At 36.6% G+C, this 15,579-nt stretch overlaps 1 protein-coding gene across 1 annotated transcript in view; it reads left to right on the forward strand.

The window, feature by feature from the left end:
- Positions 1-12,477, forward strand: part of myo1d (myosin 1D) — a 67,236-nt gene extending 54,759 nt beyond the window's left edge. Inside the window, exon 22 of the mRNA XM_058792866.1 lies at positions 12,127-12,477. Within this exon, the coding sequence (XP_058648849.1) occupies positions 12,127-12,283 (157 nt within the window). The 3' untranslated portion in view covers positions 12,284-12,477. The remainder of the gene's footprint in view (positions 1-12,126) is intronic.
- Positions 12,478-15,579: the final 3,102 nt, after the last annotated feature.

A 15,579-nucleotide genomic window follows, 5' to 3' on the forward strand; every position in this document is an offset into this window, starting at 1 on the left:
TTTCAATTTCACTGCCTCTCCTCACAGCCTCTCAAATGTTTGTATTCCCACCTTTCTAGGATTAAACCTATATTGTCAGTATAGAAAACAGCAAATATGACAATAATAATAGTGTGTTTTTCCAGACAGCAATTTGTGCGGCATCACTGTTCATTCTTTATAAATCAATAATTTTGAAAGGAGAGTTTTGGAGCAGACACATAAGTGAATTTCCTCCATTGATGGGATCAAATTTCTAATTCCAAAGATGCTTGCTGGCTTAAGTGTGTGTTGTAGTGTCAGTGTAATGAGAAACGGGCATGATACAGCATAGAGCTGCGATAGGAAGCTACTCTGTGCCTAATGTGCTGGATTATAAATGCACACAATAATGTGAACGTTTTTTCAGGCCTCATTAGTCTGTTTGCCAGCGACTTTGTGTCGAAGTGCTGGCTGCAATCATTGTGTCCTTCAGCAAGGTCGTCCTTCACGCTGAACGCTTTTCCAGGCTCCAAATGGTCAAGTTTCGACCCCTCTCATTTGTCCCTCTAGTTCTCTCATTTTTCTTTTCCTCCTTCTGTTTTGTCCGCCATTATTTCTCTCAGGCTCCACTAGTTCTCTTTCTCATTCCATCTCTATCTGTTTCTTTTTTCCTCTGTATTTCTCACCTCACCTCACTCTCGCTGCTGCAGATGCAGTTCCCATAGCAACTAGACGATCCATGTCTGTCTGATATTTAGTCCATTAGTTGGGCTGCCGGTTTAGAATACTAATGAGTGAAAGAGAGAGAGCGAGGATTCTCTAAATAGCTCCATTTGCCTGCCCTTTCAAGGTAAAGGCTGCTATGAATTGCCTGTTGCAGTGATTATACTGAAATTCGTATGTAAATGAGCCGCTTACAGTAGCCTGCAGAGGGAAAACTCATTCCATCCTATCCGAGCGAAACGAAAAAGTTGGAATTCGCAATGTGCTTACATGCACAAGTCTACTCTCTGCATTTGTTTATTAGTCAAGTGTAAATTCAGGTTCCACTTTCCTTTTGATTTTTACTCAGTTTACAGGTTAAAGGAATGTGGAACCTTTGATGCTACACTATCAATAGAAAATAAATATTTATTACAGTATTTCTGTGTATTTACTCTACTGCTTAAAAGTGAGTCTATACATTTTTTAATGTTTTGAAAGAAAACTCTTTTGTTCACCAAGGCTGCATTTATTTAATCATCAATAAAGTAAAATCTGTAGTTTGGTAAAAATATTTTTACAATTTAAAAATAGCTGTTTTCTGTTTTAATATATTTAAAATAATGTCACATGCTCCTTTAAAAATCAGCTTGTTTGGTACACAATAAATATTTCTTATTATTATCATCAATGTGGAAAACAGTTTTGGTGCTTAATATTTTTGTGGAAACTGCTATTTTTTACAGGATACACTTTACTTAAAGGCTTTATGTATAATGCATTATAAAACTAGATTTAATGCATTAATTATGCCTTGTAATGCACCTTATAATGCATTGTACAATCTCATGAATAATTGTAAACACATTTAATACATTATAACACTATCAATTCATTGTTACACTATGCATCATAAAAATGTGGTTATAATTATTTCCAACAAGACATATTATGATTAATTATATAATGTATTAAACCCTTTAATAACCCTTTATAATGCATTATACATAACGGCTTTAAAAAAGTTCAAAAGAACAGCATTTATTTAAAATAGAAATTTTCTGTCACATTATAAATGTGATTTTACTCTCACTTTTGATTAATTTAATGCATCTTTCCTGAATTAAGTATTCATTTAATTCCTAAAAAAAAAAAAATCATACTGACAAACATTTGAATGATTGTGCATATTAACATACCATGTATTAAGTTTATTGAATCATTTTCACATTGTTTTAAAAACATATATAGTACATTACCTATATAGTACAGTACATACATATATAATAAAATACCTATATAGTACAGTAGCCTTTAATTTATTATTACTATCTTTTGTTTGAGTATTGTTATTATGGCAAAGCTATAGCAACCGCCATTATTCTCATGTGCCTCGTCCAGCATTTCACCATCCAGTCCAATAGGTGGTGCTACAACAACTCCAGACATAAGCAATTAAACACTAAATGCTGCCAGGCACAACATAGCAATCAATCACAACAATTAATTAACACAGATGCAGCATTACCAGCTCCATGAATGAACACAGCATTCAAAAACACAAGCTCATGGAAGAAACTTGACCACTGGGGTCACTGTTGGACAATGTTTCTTCAAAATAAGTTATTAGTGACAGTATTCATTAAATATTCACATTTATCTCATTTTATTTTTGTATTACCAGCTAGTAGAATTTAAACACATCCAATATGTACAGTACATTGTTGTTCAGTGCTATTTATTTATGAGCTTGGGTGTGTTTGTGTTTAGTCATCCTGAACTGAACTGCTGTAGAGAGAGGCTTAGCTGAAGAACAGGTTGAGGGATTTATATGGCTGTTGGAGTGTAGGTGGATGGTTATGATATTGTGCTTGTTCATTTGAATTGGAGTGGATGAATGTGACCTACTTTCTCCTGTGCTAGCTCTGCATTGCCGCGTCTCTCTCTTGCGTGCGGCTCCACCCCCACTGCCCTTGTGTCTTACATTCTTTTACACTCTGCGTTCCAACCAGCCCGAGATGTGATGATGGGAGGATGCTTCGCTGGCTCATGTACAACCCCCCTCCTCTCCCTTCTCTCCGTCTGTGTGACTCTTGGGCACCTGCTTTGCATCTAATGTCTCCACAGCCATTTTACCTCCCGTTCGGTTTCTTTACAATCCTCTCATTTCTTCTAATTGAACATAATCCAGTGTTTATACGTTTACTCATGTTGCTGTCTTTACCACTACTACCATAATTACAGTTTCTGTCTTTGTAATTGCTACTATTATTGTTACTATTACTAATGCAGTTACACTTACTATTTCTACTGCTGCTATTATGACTATTTCACTACTATTTCTATTACTGCTACAATAGAACTCATTAATGCAGTGATTATTGTTATTTTTTGCCACTTGTATATATAGTTTTATATTGTACGTTATAATGTAGTATAGTATTTAAAGTTTTTTTTAAATTACACTTATAAATTTTCAAATTCTGATCAATTTCAAATTAAATTGGAATTTAAAAGCATGCACAATTTTGGACAAGACTAATAGACAGTTAAAATAGACAGTAGTTTTTTTTTGTTGCATCTACTCATATTAGTTGTTTGAGGTGATGTTTAAGGGAGGGACAGTTTCCTTCTAGAGAGAGTTTGCTTGATTGAAAATCTATGAAGTGCAGGATGAGGAGTTTTTCCAGAGAAGAACGAATTTTAAATTTGTATGTTTGTCAAGTAATGTATATATTTGTCATATATAGTCATTTTTGACATTCCAAGCTATTTTTTAAGAAATTAATGCTTTTATTCAGCGAGATCAAAAGTTACAGTAACTTACAAACTTGAATCACGTTGAAAAAATAAAAAATAATAATTAATAAAAAAAAATAAATGCAGTTTTTTCCCCCAACTGTTTATTGGAGAATCCTTAAAAATTGGTTATATTGGTTTCCACAAAAATATTGGACAGCACAGCTGTTATCAAATTAATAAAAAATAATTACAAAAAATGTTTTTTGAGGACCAAATCAGCATATTAAAATGATTTCTGAAGGGTTTTGTAACATTTTGTAATACAATAAAATAAAAATAAATAAATAAATTTAGATTTATTTTAAATTGTAATAATGTTTCATAATATTACTGTTTTTAGTTGTAATGCATCGTATTACTGTTTTCATTGTATTTTTAATCAAATAAATGCAACCTTAGTGAGCATAAGGGACTTTTTTCAAAAACATTATCTTACCGACCCCAAACTTTTGAATGGTAGTGTATGTGAATACACTAGTCAGAGAAATGGCTTTTTTTAGTGAATCGTTTGTCACTCTCTGGCTCTGGTTTGGAGTTAGAAAAATATCTGAAATCACTTATAGCCTATCCTCATTCAGTCTCTCCATTCCACTCTTTTATACCCCTGGTCTATCCTCTCTTTCTTCGCATCTCTGGTCTTTTATTAACCAAACTCTTTCAGTTGTTACATACACTGACCCTCCTGCAGTGATCCTCTGCTGAGGCTGTCTGTGCTTTGAGGTTCAGACACTGATGAATGACAGTAAGGAGCTTTATGGGTATATAGACATTATCTGAAGGTTTGGTAAGTCATGCTTGACTCCAGCAACAGCCTCTTGCTGCAAATTAAGTGCTAGGCAGTCCTTGCTACCTGCCACGTTCTGAGAAATCTGCATTAACACTACTGAGTTCCAACTATTAGGCCGTCATATACTGTGGGAAAAAAAATGATTTGATCCCCTGCTGATTTTGTATGTTTGCCCACTGACAAAGAAATGATCAGTCTATAATTTTAATGGTAGGTTTATTTGAACAGTGAGAGACAGTATAACAACAAAAAAATCCAGAAAAATGCATTTAAAAAAAGTTATAAATTGATTTGCATTTTAATGAGTGAAATAAGTATTTGATCCACTATCAATCAGCAAGATTTCTGACTCCCAGGTGTCTTATATACAGGTGAGGATCTGAGATTAGGAGCAGTCTCTTAAAGGGAGTGCTCCTAATCTCAGTTTGTTACCTTTATAAAAGACACCTGTCCACAGAAGCAATCAATCAATCAGATTCCAAACTCTCCACCATGGCCAAGACCAAAGAGCTGTCCAAGGATGTCAGGGACAAGATTGTAGACCTACACAAGGCTGGAATGGGCTACTAGACCATCGCCAAAGAAGCTTGGTGAGAAGGTGACAACAGTTGGTGCGATTATTCGCAAATGGAAGAAACACAAAATAACTGTCAATCTCCCTCATACTGGGGCTCCATGCAAGATCTCACCTCGTGGAGTTTCAATGATCATGAGAATGGCGAGGAATCAGCCCAGAACTACACGGGAGGATCTTGTCAGTGATCTCAAGGCAGCTGGGACCATAGTCACCAAGAAAACAATTGGTAACACACTACACCATGAAGGGCTGAAATCCTGCAGCGCCCAAGGTCCCCTGCTCAAGAAAGCACATGTACAGGCCCGTCTTTGCCAATGAATCAGAGGAGAACTGAATGAAAGTGTTGCGGTCAGATGAGACCAAAATCCAGCTCTTTGGCATCAACTCAACTCACCGTGTTTGGAGGAGGTGGAATGCTGCCTATGACCCCAAGAACACCATCCCCACCGTCAAACATGGAGGTGGAAACATTATGCTTTAGCTGTGTTTTTCTGCTAAGGGGACAGGACAACTGCACCGCATCAAAGGGACGATGGACAGGGCCATGTACCGTCAGGGCCAGGGCATTGAAGCCGGCCAGGGCATTGAAAATGGGTCGTGGATGGGTATTCCAGCATGGCAATGAACCAAAACACACGGCCAAGGCAACAAAGGAGTGGCTCAAGAAGAAGCACATCAAGGTCCTGGAGTGGCCTAGCCAGTCTTCAGATCTTAATCCCATAGAAAATCTGTGGAGGGAGCTGAAGGTTCGAGTTGCCAAACGTCAGCCTTGAAACCTTAATGACTTGGAGAGGATCTGCAAAGAGGAGTGGGACAAAATCCCTCCTGAGATGTGTGCAAACCTGGTGGCCAACTACAAGAAACGTCTGACCTCTGTGATTGCCAACAAGGGTTTTACCACCAAGTGCTAAGTCATGTTTTGCGAAGGGGTCAAATACTTATTTCACTCATTAAAATGCAAATCAATTTATAACTCTTTTGAAATGTGTTCTTCTGGATTATTTTATTCTGTCTCTCACTGTTCAAATAAGCCTACCATTAAAATTATAGACTGATCATTTCTTCATCAGTGGGCAAATGTACAAAATCAGCAGGGAATCAAATTTTTTTCCCCCACTGTAATAAAGTTTAATAAAGTGTCTCTCAGTACCAGTCAGGATTATTTTAAATATGATTTTAAGTGACCAGAAATTGACCCAAACTGTTTTAAAGTCTTGTCCCCAAAAAATGTCATTTTGATTTTGCAGCTCTCTTGGGATTTCTTTCAGGAAGTGACATTGTCTCCTCAGTAGCCTACAGGGCAGATAACAATGGGTGACGGATGTATAAAGTGTTCTGATTTTCATGGGGCATCTGTCCCATTGTATTGTGACCACTGAGGAACAGATTGTGTACTGTGAATCGGTGAATGGTTTACCTCACCCTTCGCAGAGAAAGTCTGAAAGATGTTCAAATTATTAGGTCCATACTGCACCCACACCTGCTGTTCATCAGAATAAATTCTATTAAAGATACGATTCATTTTAAACGTTCAGCACAGGTAATCTTTGGTCCACTTTGATCCCTGTGAACCCTCAAGAGGAAGTCTGTCTATCTGCAAATATTACTGCTGCCGGTAATTTCAGTTCCTGGTAACCTGACGGGAACACAGAGGTCTGTCTTTAGTCATGGAGTAGACCTGCAGATGTCATGCAGATATACCACAGGACGTATGGAGCAACTTCCTGCTTTGATCTGCTCTGAGTCTTCAAAATTACTTGCATATTAGTGTCATGCTGATTCAGTTATATTAACTCTTTAATGCCTTTAAAAATATGTTTTAAGCTTGAAATCATCAGGATATACCATAGGAAATATGGAGCAGCTTCCTGCTTTGATCTGATGTAAGCCTTCAAAATTATTTACAGTACATATTAGAGTCATCCTAGTTCAGTTATGTTAACTCTTTAATGCATTTTAAAATACATTTGAACCTATCAGAGTGTAATGTGTTCAAATCATCTTGATTGATTTGACCTTTGACCCTTAGCTATAGTATATACAGGTTTTAAATATAATATATACATTATATTAAATATAATAACATATACATTATACATTTGACTTTCTATATTATTATTATTGACAATAAACTCTTAAAATATATTTAGTTAAAAAACAGATTGTCAATGATCATTTTATTATAAATTTTAAAACTTTTATGATTCGGTTTACCTAGTTATTATTTGGTTACCTGGCAAAGCATTTTTACTGTGTTTTTCCCTGCAGGCCTGGCCTCTCTGTCTGGCCCATTGTTTCCTCTTTTTGCACTCTCATTTTCACTTACATGCTCATCCCTCTATCTTTTTCCCCTCCTCACTCTTTCTCCTCCTTTCCCTCTTTCGTATTCATGCCCGCTGTTCTCTGAGAAGAGCCCCAGCTTTGATCAATATTTCTTCTTGCTAAGCCTTTTCTCCCTGTGCTTCTAAATGACCTACTTTGTAATCTCCTCCTTAACAGCTCTCTTTAAAATTGTGAAAAAGAGCAAAGGCAGTGAAGCCCTGCCACTGATCTGATACATATTAGAAGCTAAAGCTTCTGCTTGTGTTTGATAAATATTAGTTTTAGAAGGCGGACTTTACCGCACAGACAGATTTGAGGAAGCTGAATAATTATATTTCCTACAGTAATCTGTCTACTTGGCTTATTCATCATCAGTGCTGGTGCTTCAATGAACGTCATGCTCCTTTTGGTAGATTTCACACATTTAAAATGAACTAAATGCCAATGAAAATCAAATGTAGCAAAGCTTAATTGTTCATTAATTAATCAATGTGGTATAATTTGATTTGTTGTAGTCCATATTTTGAATTTAGGGATCATGGTTAAAAAATCATTTCCACAATCACAAGCTGTGCTCCCTATAATCCCTCTTTACTGTAGGACAAGATTTAATAATAGCAACCTCAAAAAGGTGCTTCCAGCCTGAGGAAGTCTCTGTGTGTGTGTGTGTGTGTGTGTGTGTGTGTGTGTGTGTGTGTGTGTGTGAGAGACCATGTGAGGAGAGCAGTGCAGTCAGATTACCGGGGTGGGGCATATAAAGCAAAGGATGCTGGGATGCTGCCTCTCTACTCTGAAGTGCACAGCAAGCATAATACTTTTTAGCTTTTTCTTTTTTTCTTTTTGAGGATGTGAAGACGGATTAGCCCAAGGGCATATCTGCTATTTTGGGAGGTGGGGTGTGACTGTGTTGCAGACACACATTCATTCTTCTCTCCTCCCACTTTCCCTCTTTCCTCGACCCACTAAATCTACTACAGCCAAATTGCTTTGCAGATAAATACAGATGCAGAACAGTGATCATAAGAGACTGTTAGCTCTCTGAACCTCAGTTGCATCTGCTGGTTTGGCAATGGAGGCTCAGTTAAGAAAATCCTGCTTTTGGCCTGCTAACCTTCTGATGTACGTGCACACTGAGAGAGAGGGAAGGAGAAAATATGTATTTAAGCTTAATTGCTCTATAGGGTTTATTTTTATGACACATACACAAAAAAGCAAAGCATTAAAAGTCGAGATAAAGTAACTCAATATTGATGGACATTTTATTTTAAAGTGGTCCCAAAATACATTTAGACACATAAATTATGCTTTAAATTTATGAATTTCATTGAATTAAATAAAACTTAGAGGATTTGTGAGTTGATGAAAAGCTAATAATTAATTGAATCATAATTAAATGTAAATAAATTAATTAATTAATTTAAAAAAATTAAATATAATTGTTGAAATTAAAACAATACAATTTATTATAATATTTATTATATATTATATTTATTGCCATAGGGCTCAGATGACAAAATAAAGTTTGGGAATACCTCAATTATAATATTAAAGCAGGTGGCATCTACAAATACATGTTGCTAAATGTTTTCAGAACAAACTAGCTAACAATTAACCACAGGTGTTGTATATTATAGTAGTATATATATTCTTTTTCTAACTGTGTGTGCATGTATGTCTGTATATATTCATTTTAAATAGTGTTTTTGATACATGTAGATACATAACGTTTGTTTTAAATAATACACTTTAAATGTCATTTTAAATACAACAAACTTATTTTTGTGCAATACTTTCTTGAAACGTATGCATTGGAAACGTTCTTTAAAATAAATGCCATTGGTTTGAAATTTTGTTATATAATGCAATGATATATACTTTTAAATGTAATTTGAGTGTCAAAAATGCCTGTTAGTGTCGTTTTATAAATATAGAAATCAGAAACTGTCTTCGTAAAGGTGCATACGTGTTTATTTATCCTAGAAAATTTCCCCTAACTGATGAATGGCACAATCATGTGTGACAATACAGATATACAGGCCTATATACAGACACAGTCATGATGCTGTCTGGCACTAGACAACATCTCCTGAGTGCTCACTTCCCCTCCCCCTTCACCTTCCCTTAATACTCCTTCTATTCTGGGTAGCAGAGCAGGCCTCAAAGGTGGTGAGTCAGTTGGCGTGAAGGGCACAGGCACAGGGGAGAGGAGGGCTGGAAAGAATTGATTTTCCAGTGGGCCATGCGGAGCTGTCTGCTCCCCAGCACTGTGTGAGCGAGTCGGGCTCACAGAGAGACACTCTGTATGGGGAAATCTACAGTATTCGTGCCGCTCCCTGCTGCTAAAATCAAAACTCAACTACACCTCAAGCCATTCATCGACTAACCTTTCATTGCTGCCTCAACAAGAAGCTGAGGGAATTGTATACTATATACACTGAGTAAATCCAGGGTTTTCCAACTCTTTGTGAATGATAGGAGAGATTGATGCTGGTTGAGACAATCTGTTGACTGACTGGAGCAGCCCTATCACGTGATGGGGTTCATTGGGTTGCCATAGAAACGTCTGGCGCAGCAATCTGCTGGTACAGTAACTTATGGAGCCAGAGCTTTATAATGGGGAGTTTATCATCTGCAGGATTTCTTTAGAAAGCTGCCTGGTGAAGGTCACTCTTCTGAATCAGACTTCTGATTTAGAAGATGGTCGAGTTGTGGTTGTATTATAATAAACAAATATGAAATCTAATAATGTTTAACAATGAGCAGACTAATTAGTTTTGGGGAGATGAGATTCTTCATGTAAGAGTGTTCTGAGATCAGTACAGATCAGTTAAACTCAATCAACAGCATTTGTGACAAAAAAACAATTTTAATACCTCATTTTCTTAAGCAATAGCCAATTTTCAGATTATTTAAAAGCAGAAATGTAAAGTTTATAGTTTTATAAAAGCACTTACATTAATTCTGCAGTGAAAACCTTTGTATTATTCAAGCCGTGAAGTTGTTGTCTTTGTTTTTATGCTCATGAAAATCATGAAAATAATACTTTTTCCTTGTTGAAGTGCTATAATCGGGTCCCCGGTGCATCTACCAGAAACCCAGAAAACATGCAAGCTTGTGAAAAAACAAGCCGCTCAGATTTTGCTCCCCCCGTGAAGTAGAAAGGGGATCTTATTATAATATTATATGATCTTTTATTGAAGAAGATCTTTGAGATCATCAAATCAAGAAGATCTTTGAGATCATCAAATCACAGACTATTAGTGGTCTCAAGGACAAAATTAAAACTTAGAGGTGACCGGGAATTTGCAGTAGCTACGCCAAGACTATGGAATAGTTAGCCGATTAATATTAGGACTGCCTCAACTGTAACCAATTTTAAGTCCAAACTGAAATCTTATTTGTTTGACATAACTTTTTATCAATGATGTAGGAATAGGTGTTTGTTACCTGTTGCTTTTGTCCTGCCGTCTTATTGTCTTATTGTAGGAATAAGTGCTTGCTACCTTGCACAGAACACTATTTAGAGTCCCAGCCTCAAAGGAGACAAGAGATGTGGATTTATTTATTTACTGTATATTACGCTGCTTCCACACAGATCTCATATAAACATGCAATTTCTTTCCCAGCTGTTTACCTTCACAGGCATAACCGACTGTTTTTGTAACTCGTGAGTTTTTAACATAAACTTATGTATATTTGACAGTTTAAGCACAATAAGACATGAAAGAGAACTATTAGTTTAGTACTCACATGCCGTGTGACCACTACTTTCTGTGCACTTCAGATGTGTGCGCTCAGAAAAGCGTATATCAGACATTAAAACTAATATGGTTTAATTCGCATGATTTCAGCGTGATAGACATGATAATAAAAACCAAACAGATGTTTCTGCTTTCACTCAAAATAGGCATTTTCAAAATGATATAATAAATGATCTGTAAGGTATTGTGAGCTGAAACTTCACAGACATTATGGGGACACCTGAGACTTATATTACATATTCTAAAAAGGGGCATAATAGGTCTCCTTTAAGATTGACATGGGAACGTTGGATATAACTATACAAAAAAAGGCTAGAAAATTAATATCATGTTCCATTAATATCATGTTAACACATTTATGTCATGTGGCTACACTTTTGAAGAAAAAAAAAAGTATTTTAAAGTTTATGGATTGGTCTTGGGGTGCAGTCACATTGCAGTAAAATTTCATAAGCAAAAAAGATTAATTGTCTATTGTCAATAGCGGAGAGATATAAAGTCACTTTCAAAAGCAGGTTTTTGTTGGTCAATGTGTCAAATTCATGCGACTAACTTGAAAACGAGCAAGCAATTTAATGCAAAACCCCTGTTCAGATAGATTCCTATTGGAATGACTGGATTTTGTGCACAAAATTTTGCAGAGCAACAGTGAATGTGACTGCACCTTTATTCACTTCCATTGTAAGTGGTTCATTGTAACTCAGTTTTATTTTATTTTATAATTTTTTTAAAAGAAAACAAGTGACAAGTGGAAGTTCATCTTTGTGTTAACATAATGCTTTAAGTATCGATTGAGCCTAATGTGTACTGAACCCGGAATATTCTAATATAATGTAATGTTCAATATGGCTTTATCAAAAGAGCTTTCTGATATAATGTGAGGCTATATATGTATAAATGGAGCTAATAAGTTTGCTAGGTGTAACAAGGCTTTTAGCGGTTGGATCTATTGACTTCAACTTCAAGTGTGTGTGATACAGCTGAACTTTTATATTTCCATTTACCCCTCTCTAAAAACACAGCCTCTCTCTCTCAGCCAATTACTCTTATGCTTCATTGATCCCCTTAGCGAGACAGTCTGGCGTAAAATGCCTATCCACCCAGAACCAACCAACCAGATGCGACAAGCACACAGAGCTCTGTGGACCAAAACAAAAACAAGAGCATATGGAATATTTCAGTGACTCTCTCTCTCTCTCTCTCCCTGTTTCTAGTGAGAAGAGGAAGCTACAGGTGAACATTGTCAGCCCCATTCACTGCAGTATGAATGGAAGGAAGTGCACTGTCGTCGTGGAAACCAAGATCAACCAATCACAGCCAGACTTCACCAAGAGCCGATCGGGATACATTCTCTCAGTGCCAGGCAACTAGAAGACCAGGGATCCCAAAAAGGCCCCTTTAAAAGGACATTGACAGCAGGGTATCTATTTTGTGCTAGTCCAAACATTTGAGTTGAACCTCAGAAATGAAGCCATACCACATTTGCCTGGGCAAGGAAGAATATTTCATTAAAAAAAAAAAAAAAAAACTTTGTCCCTAAATTCCAAACTTCAGTTTAGATTATTCTCAAGATGACAAGGAGGTAGCGATATAGACCCTCAAAGAAGATTTACCAAACTCGGCGCTGTTTATTTATTAAACATTAAAACCAAATGAAGAGCAATCATAAATGTAATATTTATGAGGAACAGGATATGCAGGATTTGAAAAGTATCTAACTTGTGTTTTGAGGTTTTTCCTTCAAAGGGAATTAGTTGGTTTTAGATCACTGCTTCATATGGGATGAAGAATAGATATGCTTGTGTCCCGACGTTTTGCAGAGATCATAAGCAGTCCTGCGGTTGCTGCTGAATTTGTTTGGATGTTCTTGAGGGGGATGTGTTGATCATATCCTTAAACTCATTAACTGCTCCGAGAGGAGCGTTAAACTCTCTCATAATTTAAACATTCTCTTTTTCTGCATATAGCTGGTCATTTATAGCACATATTGTATACAGAAACGTCATATTGGATATAGCTTATATAATGTACTGTATGCACTATATATATATATATATATATATATATGTAGGTAGGATGAGAGCTGTCATTTATTCACATATTTCCTGATGTTGGAGTAGAATCAGATGGGGCGGCACAGAGCAGGAGGTGATGTTATTTTCTGTTGCCATTTTTTTAAATAATAGACCTTGTCGCCGATAGTCCCTGTAGTTGTTCACTCACCATCACTGGCTTAAAGCAACAAAAACAAAAAAAATTCAACCACTTCTGTGATGATAAAGCCAATAAAAAGATGCTCTGTCATGTTTACAATGACTGAGTTCAAAGATGTCGCCATTTTACATGAGCCAAAAATGCATGTCACCAAAAAGGAACAGGCAACCAGTTGTTCCATTAGGGTCCGATTTTACTTCTGTCAGCTAGTTCTATCTAGTCATATTTCAATATTTTGTCAATATTAACACTGCAAACAGCTAATGTTGATATTACAAGCTTTGCACATCTATATGTGTAAATGTGTTCAAATAAGAGAGAAATAGAGCAGTATTGATTCATAGAACAAAATCAACAGAGTTCTGAGAGGAAACTCCCAAGATGTCTGACCCACTTTAAAGCTTTCGTAACTGATAAAGAAAGTGCCAAGCTGAAAACTGACTGCTGTTCTTCATTCCTGAGGTGTTTGCATAAATCTGTTTTTCCATAATTGTTTCATTGTTTTGTTCATGGCTTCTAGAAAGAGATCTCTTTTTATCAGTTAATTAGGATCGTTTCTGGTGGCCAAAAATATCACTAAGCTCCCATCACTGGGTGGAATTAAAATGGGGGAATGTGCATTCGATAGTGAGCTGTGGGCCACGACTACTGATCCGTCCAAGTCAGACTATCACTGAACGCTGCTCACATAATCTCCATTTTTCTTCGCTGATCTTGTCTGCTTCAAACAGGTGCACACTCTCTCATCTTCTTTCTCAGTCCCTGTACTCTCTCTTGACTATTAGCCTGGATTGGTAAAGTGTGTCAGTAAAAGAATACACATAGTACATATAGTACTTTAGGAAGATAAAAGTTAGATGATCTGATCCAGTTTCGGCTCACCAGTTCTTAAAAGCAAGGAATTGCAATAAATGGACTTATAGCAATTTCTAAAAGTTGTCAAGGTCTATTTATTCTTGACTCAAACACTATTGGCCCTCAGTACAAAAATACTGACAGTGTGCGAATGCTCTTTTACCTTGATAAAAGGAGTTATGTGATTGTTCAGTTGCATAAGATCCAACCCATTTTGTGGAGAGAGCAGTCTGTTTTGTTCTGGCAGAGAAAGTCTTATGATATATGATCATTATATAATATAAAGTAATTTCTTTCTTTCTTGTCGTGAACCCCAGTGATTCTGTTTAAGTGCCGAATAATTCCAGTTCCCAGGTAAAAGTCTTTTATGTTCTTTGTTGCAATTATACCTATTCATCTTGGTTAATATGAAAGATTTAGTCTGATCCGATCAAATAATGTGCCTACTTTTATACTTCTATTATTTAATTAATATATTTTAAATGATGATTTACATTTTGAAAAGATGGACCAAATCAAAAAGGGAATCCAGTTTATACAGTGTGTTTCATTAAGAATAGCTGTTTTCATATGTATATTAATGCAATAACCTGTGCATTTAGTAATGAAAATTATTATATGGAAACCAAACAACTACTTTTAAACCATTATATTGCTTAGAAACCCTTTACTGTTTTTTTGTTTTTTTGTTTGTTTTTTAATCAAATAAACGCTGTAGCAAATATCTGCTCCTGAAAATAAACATGCCCTTGAAGTGTCTGCTCCAAGGCTTTTGCTCCATCACAGTGATATACTGTCATTATTTCATTGATTTGCCACACACTGCTATTAATCCAGGGTGAGCAGCTGTTTGCCGCTGGGAAGTTGATGACGTCAGTTGAACCTGTCAATCTTTTCTCTTGTGGGCGTGGTTACAGTAGATGGATGGTGAGGTAAGTGAAAGTGAAAGTGACGTGACATGTGGCCAAGTATGGTGACCCATAATCGGAATTTGGGCTCTGCATTTAACCCATCCAAAGTGCACACACACAGCAGTGAACACACACCTGGAGCAGTGGGCAGCCATTTATGCTGTGGCACCCGGGGAGCAGTTGGGGGTTCGGTGCCTTGCTCAAGGGCACCTCAGTCGTGGTATTGAAGGTGGAGAAAGCACTGTACATTCACTCCCCCCACCTACAATTCCTGGCGGACCTGAGACTCGAACTCGCAACCTCCGACTCTAACCATTAGGCCACGACTTTCCCTTGGTACAACTTATCATGGTTCACACTGTTCATTCTCATACATGGGTATTTTAATACTAGTTCTTGAGTTCATGGCAGACAGGTAGCTTATGTATGATTTTATAGCCTAATTTATAATTATAAAATTATAATTCATTACTGTACTGGATTAAAATGCAGAACACATTAAATCATGCATGAATGAATGGCGAGGCTATGGGCGGGTGTCACTGGTCCACCCCATCAAAGCTATTAATTGTGTAGAAGATAAAATTAAACTACAAAATAAGACATTCACATAATGTACAATTTTGCGCCTGTAATAAATCCGGTGCACCTCGAGAATCGAGATTCGCTATTTCAGCGATTGCAGCA

Source organism: Onychostoma macrolepis, chromosome 12, assembly GCF_012432095.1.
Source record: "Onychostoma macrolepis isolate SWU-2019 chromosome 12, ASM1243209v1, whole genome shotgun sequence".
Lineage (NCBI taxonomy): Eukaryota > Metazoa > Chordata > Actinopteri > Cypriniformes > Cyprinidae > Onychostoma > Onychostoma macrolepis.